General features: G+C 35.7%; 1 protein-coding gene across 19 annotated transcripts in view; it reads right to left on the bottom strand.

Moving 5' to 3' along the window:
• LOC147379261 (uncharacterized) overlaps positions 1-12308 on the bottom strand; it is a 175036-nt gene that overhangs the window by 131157 nt on the left and 31571 nt on the right. For 3 of the 19 annotated variants that reach the window (XR_015132648.1, XR_015132666.1, XR_015132667.1), the window contains one exon: positions 6223-6390. The exons of 15 other annotated variants lie outside the window; for them this stretch is intronic. Coding sequence is in view for 1 of the 4 variants with exons in the window: in XM_086316921.1 (XP_086173047.1) it covers positions 8266-8326 (61 nt within the window). In the remaining 3 variants the exon portion in view is untranslated. Of the gene's footprint in view, positions 1-6222; positions 6391-7864; positions 8327-12308 lie in introns of those variants that run through there. One more of the 19 variants, XM_086316921.1, reaches the window with a different exon arrangement.

Below are 12308 nucleotides of genomic sequence, written 5' to 3'. Positions count from 1 at the left end.
AACAGTAAACAGAGCTTGTGAAACAGAAAACAGAAAAAATCACCAAAATGTAGACAAAAATCAGACCAAATTATAAAGACAAATATGTTTACCTTTCCTTCTTTGGACATCTTTTTACCCTTTTGATGACCTTTCTTCCGCTTTCAGTTATTTACTCATTGATTGATTCACTCAACAAATACTTATTGAGCACCTACAGTTTTCCAGGAACTAAGCACACGTAGTCTTTATTATTCTATTCATGTACACACCACGTTTCTTTTCCCTGGACTTCTTTCCTTCTAAACACTCTTCTAGTAAATTCTTGTCCTTCAAGACCCAGTCAACAGATCCTGCCCTAAGGTTTCTAAAATCCCTCTAAACCCAGTTAAGAACTTCCTTCCTATTCACTTCAAACACTGAGTTTGTATGTAATTTAGCACTTGTCACAGCAATTATTGGTCTTATCTTTATTCTCCAACTGAGATAAAAATATTTTGAGAGGAAAGACTATAAAGATCACTTCTTGATCTTTGTCAGAGTTTATTTTACAAAAATATCTGTATATAAGTTTTAGTGAATTTATGCTGATTTTTGGAAAATAAAATGAACTAAACAACGGTCATCTGCCAATTCCTCTGAACTGCTTGACTATAAAAACTGTCAGCGTTTTTTAAGCAATTACATAAAAAAATCTCAAAGTGGAAATTTTTGATTTTGTAACATTGTGATACATTGGACCGAATTTTTCCTTCAAATTTGTCTGTAGTTCCAATGGGGTTTGGGGGTAATTACTTATTAATGGTGACATGTAGCTTCTATGTCTAATTGCCCACTTTTGAATCTTTATACTGTTTACTAAAACCATAAGAATTGATAGCTAACTTAGCTGAAAACCAACTACATGTTTTCTTTTTTGTCTTTGTTTTTAATTTACAAAGACTAATGTAGAGAGATATTAAGAATCAAAAGGACAATTTTTTTTAATATAAAACATTTGTCTTTGTACAAATGGCAACAGATTGAGGGATTATGGTATGAAACATTATAATATGGGGGACATTACTTACTCCTTAATATATCCTATACACTATTTAGCCCCTCTATATTCCTTGCATCATGTTACCCACACTACAGCTTTATGAGCTAAATAAATAATTTTCTGAAATACATATATAAACTAAAGTTTACCTAAGAAGTCATAGTTAATATAAAGATTCAATAAGTCAATAAAAATCATAAAATGCACAGTTCAGACTGGGAACTTATTCTTCATTCATAAGCACCAAAACTTTTTGTTTTAAATAAAAGAGGTACTGGGGTGGCTAAAAATTCTAATGTTATAGACCATTTAAATTGTCTCCAGAGAGGCACAAACGTGTCCTTGAGCACACGACTGGGATGCCATATTGCTGGTATAATTTAAATTCCCTTGCTTTGAAACATTTATGCTGGAGCTTTATCATTACAGCTGGGGCATCCTACATGACATGAATATTTTCAAAAAACACCCTGAAATACACATCTTAGTGATCAATTCAGCACTTGCAATTTCCCAAACTTTATTTTAATCAGCAGTTAATGATGTATGGCACTTCTAGTAAGTAAATGAATGTTTGAATTGCTGTAAATTATTTTAATAATTGCTCAGCTAACCATTTAAATTATCAAAGATCTTTACTTGTGCAATGTCATATAAATGCTGGAAATTAAAAATTAATCAACACAATTTACGTAACTAAAAGCTGCCATCTAATGGGATATTTTTCAATAAGACGACAGTAGTAATTATGCTGAAAAATATTCATTCCTGTAGTTTGAACGATTATAGCAATTTCCACCAGGGGATTTCGCAGTCAGATCCTAGTTCTGGGCAACAGTGATTAATATAATGGTTATTAATGAGAAGTCATTTTGATACTTCTAGCAGTGTTTAGGTGTCAATGCCTTGAATGCAATGTGTTTAGCATATTAATAATAAAGACTGCTTTGTACTGAGTAAGTAATTTTATTGATATTTTCCCTTATCTTCTATAATGTAGAAGGTCAATTAGATGTATAGAAACAATGGAACTTTTCAGAGCAGGACTTACCATTTCTCTGTGTTGACATCTTTTAACTACGTTCAAAGTTTATTAAATGTGTAAAGGTAGTACAGTTACAGGAAGAAAGTGGCAGGGTCAGAGGTCACAACCATGACAAGGTGACAATCGCTTGTGGATGCACCCGAGGAGTTGAGTTAGAGTGAGAATTGCCCTTCCGGTTGCCAGTGGAAAATGAAGAGAATAACGCCATCATTAATTATTAGTATCAAATTAACTAAAATGAATAATGACAGAGATTTTGTTGGCTTTCTATCAGACTGAGTATAGATAAGGTACTACAGAGTAATCCCTGAGTATAGATAATCCCTTATCAGATTCCAGATTTTGCATAGGTGCAAAATTGCAGATTAAGAAAAAGATTATATATGTTTTGGGTTCAGTTCAGTTCAGTCGCTCAGTCGTGTCTGACTCTGTGACCCCATGAACTGCAGCACGCTAGGCCTCCCTGTCCAACACCAACTCCCAGAGCCCACCAAACTCATGTCCATTGAGTCGGTGATGCCATCCAACCATCTCATCCTCTATCATCCCCTTCTCCTCCTGCTCTCAATCTTTCCCAGCATCATGGTCTTCTCAAATGAGTCAGCTCTTTGCATCAGGTGGCCAAAGTATTGGAGTTTCAGCTTCAACATCAGTCCTTCCAATGAACACCCAGGACCAATCTCCTTTAGGAATACTGGTTGGATCTCCTCGCAATCCAAGGGACTTTCAAGAGTCTTCTCCAACACCACCTTTCAAACACATCAATTCTTCCATGCTCAGCTTTCTTTATAGTCGAACTCTCACATCCATACCTGACCACTGGAAAAACCATAGCCTTAAAGACAGACCTTTGTTGGAAAAATAATGTCTCTGCTTTTTAATATGCTGTCTAGGTTGGTCATAACTTTCCTTCCAAGGAGTAAGCATCTTTTAATTTCATGACTGCAATCACCATCTGCAGTGATTTTGGAACCCAGAAAAATAAAGTCAATCACTCTTTCCACTGTTTCCCCATCTATTTGCCATGAGGTGATGGGACCATATGCCATGATTTTAGTTTTCTGAATGTTGAGCTTTAAGCCAACTTTTTCACTCTCCTCTTTCACTTTCATCAAGAGGCTCTTTACTTCCTCTTCACTTTCTGCCATAAAGATGGTGTCATCTGCATGAGGTTATTGATACTTCTCCTGGCAATCTTGATTCCAGCTTGTGCTTCTTCCAGCCCAGCATTTCTCATGATGTACTCTGCATATAAGTTACATAAGCAGGGTGACAATATACAGCCTTGATGTACTCCTTTTCCTATTTGGAACCAGTCTGTTGTTCCATGTCCAGTTCCAACTGTTGCTTCCTGACCTGCATACAGGTTTCTCAAGAGGCAGGTCAGGTGATCTGGTATTCCCATCTCTTTCAGAATTTTCCATAGTTTATTGTGATCCACACAGTCAAAGGCTTTGGCATAGTCAATAAAGCAGAAATAGATGTTTTTCTGGAACTCTCATGCTTTTTTGATGATCCAATGGATGTTGGCAACTTGATCTCTGGTTCCTCTGCCTTTTCTAAAACCAGCTTGAACATCTGGAAGTTCATGTATTGCTGAAGCCTGGCTTGGAGAATTTTGAGCATTACTTTACTGGCGTGTAAGATGAGTGTAATTGTGTGGTAGTTTGAGCATTCTTGGCATTTCCTTTCTGTATAACCATATAAATATAGATATATATTTGCAAACTTCCAGTCTGTAACAATATGTATATATTTATATACATCCAAATCTATTGGCCCAGAGTTAGAAAAAAATATTCTTCCACTTTATGGCTCCCTTTCCTAAAATTTTGTCAAACATATTGTTCCCCTATCTATTTGAACTCTATTCTTTGGACACATAATATATAAGAATACAGTAAAACTACATCACAGAGTTTGTGACAGGGAAAAGGATAAAACTTGTGTCATAGAAGTTCTATGATGTGAGGAGACAAACCTACACAGCATATTAAAAAGCAAAGACATTATTTTACCAACAGAGGTCCGTATAGTCAAAGCTATGGTTTTTCGCATACTCATGTATGGATGTGAGAGTTGGATCATAAAGAATGCTAAGTGCCAAAGAGTTGATGCTTTTGAACTGTGGTATTGGAGAAGACTCTTGAGAGTTCCTTAGATGGCAAGGAGATCAAACCTGTCAATCCTAAAGGAAATCAGTCCTGAATATTCATTGGAAGGACTGATGCTGAAGCTGAAGTTCCAATACTTTGGCCACCTGATGCAAAGAACTGACTCATTGAAAAAGACCCTGATGCTGGGAAAGAGAAGGAGGGAGGAGAAGGGAATGACAGAGGACAAGATGGTTGGATGGCATCACTGACTCCGTGGACACGAGTTTGAGCAAGTTCCAGGAGTTGGTGATGGACAGGGAAGCCTGGCATGCTGCAGTACATGGGGTCACAAACAGCTGGACACAACTGAGAGACTGAACTGAACTGAACTGAATGTGAGGAGAAAGATAAACTAGGTATCACTATGGATAAAAAGTATGACCTCATCTAACACACAAATTAGTCCATGAAATATACTTCTAATATTTTATTAAAAATACATAATCTAGGGTTTACCTGGTGGCTCAGTGGTAAAGAATTTACTTGCCAATGCAGGAGACACGAGTTTGATCCCCGGTCTAGGAAGATCCCACATGCCATAGAGCAACTAAGCCCGTATGCTACAACTACCAAGTCCATGCTCTAGATCCCAGGAGCCACAACTAGTGAAACCCATGCACCCTAGAGTCTGTGCTTAGCAATAAGAGAAGCCAGTTCAGTGACAAGCCCATGCACCACAACTATATAGTAACCCCAGTTCACTGGAACTACAGAAAAGCCCATGAAGCAATGAAAACCCAGCACAGTCAAAAATTAAAAATAAATAAATAAAATTTAAAAATACATAATCTAAAGAAACTTCAAATAGATTAACACCACTGGCAAAATCAATGTAATTTATTGCCAATTCCAAATGTAGCATATTAAAAATTATTGTATGAGAGTTACAAGAAGAATTCTTTTGGAGTTTCATAAAACTAGTAGTCTCAATGGTATTATTTCTTCAGGCTGAGAAATTTCTTTATATCAGTATATGGTATTTTCGTTGTTTTCATTCTCTGGGTGTTATTACTGACTGAAAAAATATTTATATATATGAAAACTCAATTTTGTTTATTTTAGCAACTTAAGATCACAGATAATGTTAATTATATCAGGAAGCTTGTATGTGCTTGAAGTGGTTATTTTAACAATCATTTTCTTGAAGTCTCATAGTGCGGTAGAGATCTGACATGGAGTTGCATGTGATCGCTCTTTGATTTCACAATCAATGCCAAGTTCTTCATATAGTGTTAGCAAACAGACTTTCAAGCTTAATTTCTTCTCCCTGGTCTCCTCCTCTTTGTATTTGTATATCAAACATCAAGGTACTATACATGCATCATTTTCTGACACAAGGTGGGTGAAAAACACAAGCACTAACACGACTATTTTCTGACTCTTTCAGAACAGACAAAATAAAGCTAAAAGATAACTGTTCTGTACATATAAGTCAGATATCACAGAGTAGCTTGGGAGCATAAAAGTAACTAAACAGGTAGGTAGGTAGGTAGATAGATATCTCATCCCAACATAAGGGATTAAAAAATTAATGAAAAGTACATTAAAATTTTTTTTGGTTATTTCGAGTAAGAGCAAGTGGCACTGAAAATTCTATTTTATTATTTTATCATATGGAAATATCACTGTTATCTTCAGGTTTTATGATAAAAGTTAACTCTAACTTAAGCAATGGTTGTACACCATTTTAAATGGCTCTGCATCATTATCAAATTTCTAAGAAAATTTTTGAGATTAATATAATTTTGGCTTTTGAATATTAAAACTAATAAAATTATTGTGACTGTATTCTTTTAATTTAATTGTCCTTTTTTTAGTGTTTTTTCTTTTTAAAATACAAATATTCCACAAAAAACATGCATAAATATTAAATAAAAAGTCCAGTGCAAAATAAAAACTGTACTGTAAAGATACATATTTTCAAGGTTTTTATGATGAGAATCCCACATTAACCATGTGACAAGCACATGCCAGAGATACTTGTAAGAGTAATGACTCACATTTGTGTAGCACTTGACACTATAAACAGAGATATCAAATATACTCATTTCATCTTCATAAGAATTTCAAACCCCTGTTTCATAAATGAGAGGTATGAGAGTAATATAGAGCAGAGCAGTTACATCTTATGATTATGTCAGCCAACGATGCAGGGCATTTGTGCTCTTCTGGAAGAGGGAAGAAGGAAAAATCCATGAAAATCATGAACACCCTTTTTTCCAGTTTCAATAGTTCATTAATATTAAATTTACGAAAATTGTTACTATTGCCTTCGGTTATATGTTTCTAGAATTGGCTCATGATAGCAGTTATCACACTTTATTGCTATTTCTCATTATCTCTCTGCCTGCTGGTACTGTGTTCAGTAAGGACGTGCCTTGCACCCTGCACTTCTGAATACTTTGCAGAGCACAAGACCTTACTGAGGCTATCTGTTGAATGTATGTAATGTCTACATGTCAGTATACACTCAAAGTCACTTGAAAATAATTTTATCTAGTACTTAAGTTTGTGGAACTCTTTTTCTTATTTGTATTTTTTAAAGAACATTTTAAGAATACGTTTATCCTCTAAAGTAGGCTAAAGAGAGAATCACTTAAGGTATTCTCCAATGTTAACTGATACCATTTTAGTTGTGATTGCTTCTTTTATACCTGCTAGCTGCATTTTCCATATTTTATTAATTCTTTTTAAGTGATAAATATCTATTCTAATTTAGGCAAAAAGCATTTACTTTTAGAAACACTGAGTAATATAGTCTCACAGGTAATAATCACATAATGAATTTTTTGTAATTTTGGTAATACCCCTAAAACTGCTTTAATAACTACACATTTGAATATAAATATACCTTTTACTTTTCTCTGCTTATCTTTTAATTTTTTTAAACCTATTTTTTTTGATGAAGGGTAATTGCTGTACAAAATTTTGTTGTTTTCTGTCAAACATCAACAAGAATCAACCATAGGTATACATATGTTTTTCTTTCTTTTTGCCCTCCTTCCTTTTTTCCTTCTCTCTATGCTTCCTTGCTTCCTTCTTCCCTCCCTGTCTTTATCAGTAAGAAAACAGTTACTGAGCTACTACAATATACTCATTCTTCCAGGAATCTCAGAGACAAGAACAATCCTTACCTGCCTGGAGCTTAGATTCTACTGCTAGTATTAAGCATGAATCAACTTTTAGAAAAATGCTGCAAATATACAAATCTAAAGACCAAGAACGAGTCAGGAATCTCAGTAGCTGCTTTGATAAAATTATAGAATTAATAATATACATAATTTTAACTGAAAGCATCTATGACAGAGTGTTCATGAATTAATTATAATTGAAAACCAGTTGCTCGAGCATAATAAGGGAAAATTCCTTACTTTCTCCTCAAGTGACAATATCTGTAATACATATTTGATTTTTTTTTCAATTTAAATACACCCAACACCATAGCATTTGTAAATTTTAAAAGAAAAATCTATCTGTAAAATACTGGTATTGAAATAATTTTCTATGAAATTCTGTCAATGTCAAATCTGAGAAAAGTATTGGAAGAGTAAGTAGATGATGAATCAGATTCTGATTGAGAAAATCAAAACATTCCACATAGCAACGTAACAATCACATACAGATCTATTAATCAGTTTCTTTTCTTTATTAAATCCATATTTCAACTAATAGTTCCAACACCCTCAGAGAAGGGAAAGTTATGTACAAATGATCCCAGTCTGAGAAAAGCTGTGATCTGAATGATAGTGAAAAGTGCACAAGATTACACTGAAATGAACACAGCAGTTGTTCCTCCTTTGTATGTTATTATAAAGAGAACTGGGGGTCAAATTGCATGAATGATAAATGGAAGGTGCTTGAATTGGGTTGGTTCTTTTATGAACATTATACATTGACCTTGGCAGTTTTGACAATTACATCCATCATGTCTAGGAATCCATTCCAACACCCAGCCTGTTCTCTAATGTGACCAAATAAACAGGGTTTGTGAATATAAGAATCAAAGATTGATCTTCTGTGCCATTGCACTGATTAACAGTTTGTTACTTGCTGAAGGTTTTCATTCCATGGATTATGCGAGGATCATAATTCACTATGGTACACCTGTAGGTAGCATGTGAGAATGCTTTAATCTTCACTTATAGGCTTCAAAAGGCTGAATATGAGACTTTTAAGTTTGATAGTCAAAATGAAATAAAACCTTTAAGGAGTTCTTTGCATACTTCTAATGTGCATTTTATTATTTCCATGTTGCTTTAATAGAAACAGCTGGTTGAAGAAGGAAATACACCAAGCTTTTTAATTTTTACACTATTTTCACTTGTGAGTAACCTAAACATCAATTTTCAAGTTTAAAAAAGTTTTTATTCTTCAAATATCTTTGACATGAACAGAATTATGTGTAGGTTAAGAATCAGGTCTTCTTCCCAACCAAAAACATTAAATGCAACATTATTTGAAGTGATAAAATTTTCCCCAGAAAGTTTATTATCGACCCTATAACAGTACCTTAAAAGGCTATGGCAATGTATGTGTTTGTGTGTGAGCACTGGGGAATTCTAAAGTATCTGGTGTTTTCAAATCCAAGAACTTACAAAATAGAGTTATTTAATAAAGACTCAGGTTTCTTTAAAATGATATGGTTATAACTGCTCCATATCATAGCTGGCTGGGTCATCTCACTGGCAAAAGCCTCATATTTGAACTGACAAATAAATTCTCAAAGTCAGGAATGTGGCATGTATTTACAAGCCCTCATTTCACCTTGGTTTCAGATAGATAATCTGGATCATATCAAGCACTCAGTCCAATTGAATGATTTCTAGATTCAATGTAAATTTCATTAATCGGTAAACCTCTTCCAGGATTCAAACCTCTTCTACATGTAGGTGTTTCCTTTATCCCTTTCCTGGTCCAGCTTCCAATCTCTGGATTGCACAGTCCAAGAATCAGTTGTGTCAGGACTCTGGTATAGGAAGCCTGTATAAACTCTTCCTTAGCATCCATCAGTTGCATGCTTCTTTGCCCTGCTGAGCAGATCCTATCTCTGTGTCTGCCCTGGATTTGTGGGACTATTAACATCTCTTCTAAATTCACAGCAAACATAGAAACATGACAGGACTACTTCCAGTGCCCTATCTTCCTTTAGGATACAGTTCTGAATCTACTGCTAGAGATGGAAAGGAGAGTATGTGACTTTCACTCTTCTAAAGTCCCTGTTTCTCATCCTACTTTTCCTGACTCAGAGAGGGTGAGAGAAAGTATCTAAACATCACATTTCCTATAATCAGGCTTTATCTCCTCCAAGTTCTACTACTCTCCAGCACTATTTCCTGTCTAATCTGAGCTAGGAGGGAATTAGTGTGCAAGGTCTTAGACCAAGGGCAATGTCCTTTTTACTTATTAATTTAATAGTTGTCTTTGCTTTCAGGAATGCATCAGTGAACAGGCTAGGGATCTTCCTCTCTGCCCTTTTAATCTTCTCCCATTCATCCCCTTGTCCTCTTCTTGACCTCATGCAGAGATTACTGGTAAAGGCAGTGAAGATAAACAGAATCCACAGCAGGGCTTTCCTGCTGGCTGAGTGGTTCCTTTCCTTTCCTGCCTGTTCAGGAGACATGGGTTTGATCCCTGATCTGCAAAGATCCCACATGAGGTGGAATAACTAAGCTCGTGTACTACAACCTACATGCCACGATTACTGAAGCCCATGTGCCTAGAGCCCATGCTCTGCAAAAAGAGAGGGCACTGAAATGAGAAGCCCACATACCACACCTAGAGAGTAGCCCCCATTCATCACAACTAGAGAAAGCCTGTGCATAGCAACAGAGACCCAGCACAGTAAAAAAATAATTAATTAAATTAAACTTAAAAGTATTCACAACAAAACCTCTAAAATCTATTTAGAATTATGACTTAAAACAGCACATCTATGTAATTACACATTTAATTTACATTACTACTTCATATCATTGCATTACATCTACATTAGATAACATATCAAAAACAAGCTCCAGTTCCTACCCTAAATGCTTTTGATTTAATAGAGCTCCTAACATTATCACTTTCTCAAAATTGTATGAATTGTATGAATTATATGAATTCTCAAAATTGTATATTGTTGCTTCAGAAAGATACCTGTTAACAACTCTCCAGGCTGAAGAATTTTCCTTCTGCCCCATTGTGACTGTGTGCTACACCACTTCAGTAGTGTCTGACTCTTTGTGACCCTATTGACTATAACCTGCCAGGCCCCTCTGTCCATGAGGATTCTCCGGGCAAAAATATTGGAGTGAGTTGCCATGCCCTCCTCCAAAGGATATTCCCAACCAAGGGACGGAACCCGCCTCTCTTAAATTCTGCATTAGCATGCAGATTGCAGATTCTTTACCACTAGCGCCACCTAGGAAGCCCCATTGTGACTTATAGGATCTCATACCTTAGATTTTTTTTTACCTCTTCCAAATAACCATTAAGATTGAACTAGAACTGATAATTACCTCTTTTTGATGATTTCACATATGCCATCAGTTCTCAAGGATTATCTGACTTGTTCATATGAAATTCTTTTCAAAAGCCATCAGTCATAGTATTAGCATATTGTCAACAAAAAACACACCAAATTCAAATAATTAATAATTCAATAAAACTTTGACTAACAGTGATATTATATATAAGTTTTCTACACATGGTTCCTGCTTTAATTCCATAAATTAGGAATATATTCATGCTTTAAAATTATAAAGTATTAGAAGAATAATGCGGAGAAGGCAATGGCATCCTACTCCAGTACTTTTGTCTAGAAAATCCCATGGACGGAGGAGCCTGGTAGGCTGCAGTCCATGGGGTCGCTAGAGTCAGACATGACTGAGCGAATTCATTTTCACTTTTCACTTTCATGCATTGGAGAAGGAAATGGCAACCCATTCCAGTGTTCTTGACTGGAGAATCCCAGGGACGGGGAAGCCTGGTGGGCTACTGTCTATGGGGTCACACAGTCGGACACGACTGAAGCAACTTAGCAGCAGCAGCAGCAGAATAATGATTCTCAATTTTTCTTTCATCTGTTTTTCTTCTAGTGAGTATATTACTAAAAGAACAAAAATAATTGCCTAGTGGAAATAAGAAGAATTAAATAACTTACTGGAAGTGGCACTAGGTATAAATCTCTGAATGTGAATTAAAATTAAATTGGATGAAAGTTGGCCTCAAGCACAGATCATATTATACACAAGATTATTATTGAATACCAGCTGTGATTTTCTTTGAAGTAGCAGGTTTATCTCTTTTTAAAAAGTGAATGTCATTGGTTAATTTGATGCAAAAATTTTTGTGATTTCCAGATAGCTTAAATGTACTCATTAAAAACATTTAAATAATTAAATGGTTCTCTTTCTATTCCAAGTTGATATTATTGAATTAGTGTTCTCATATTGGCTCTTGGCTGGAACACACCCCTGCTCTGTCCCCTCAAGGTCAAGAGTTTTGCAACAACAGCTCTTGTAAAGGGGCAGAATGCAGTTTACAAAGGTTTGACATCATGGCCCGCACTATATCAATAGCAAAGAGATTATAGTATGCACTTGAATAATAAAATCGTTAAATATTCTATAAAATGAATACCATAAATACACACTTAAAGATGGAAGGAAAAACAATTTAATTGGTAAAGGAAATTCAACCCACCATTTTATTCAATGAGTTCAGTTCAGTTCAATCTCTCAGTCATGTCCAACTCTTTGTGACCCCATGAACCGCAGCAAGCCAGGCCTCCCTGTCCATCACCAACTCCCGGAGTTCACTCAGACTCATGTTCATTAAGTCGTTGATGCCATCCAGCCATCTCATCCTCTGTTGTCCCCTTCTCCTCCTGCCCTCAATCATTCCCAGCAACAGGGTCTTTTCAAATGAGTAAGCTCTTTGCATCAGGTGGTCAAAGTATTACTTTCAGCTTCAACATCAGTCCTTCCAATGAACACCCAGGACTGATTTCCTTTAGGATGGACTGGTTCGATCTCCTTGCAGTCCAAGGGACTCTCAAGTCTTCTCAACACCACAGTTCAAAGCATCAATTCTTCGGCGCTCT

The sequence above is a fragment of the Bos grunniens genome, chromosome 1, assembly GCF_055505025.1.
Source record: "Bos grunniens cultivar Pamir isolate PY7600 chromosome 1, Bosgru_T2T1.0, whole genome shotgun sequence".
NCBI classification, from domain to species: Eukaryota; Metazoa; Chordata; class Mammalia; order Artiodactyla; family Bovidae; genus Bos; species Bos grunniens.
Note: the sequence above shows the minus strand (reverse complement) of the source record. Positions and strands in the feature narration are given on the sequence as shown.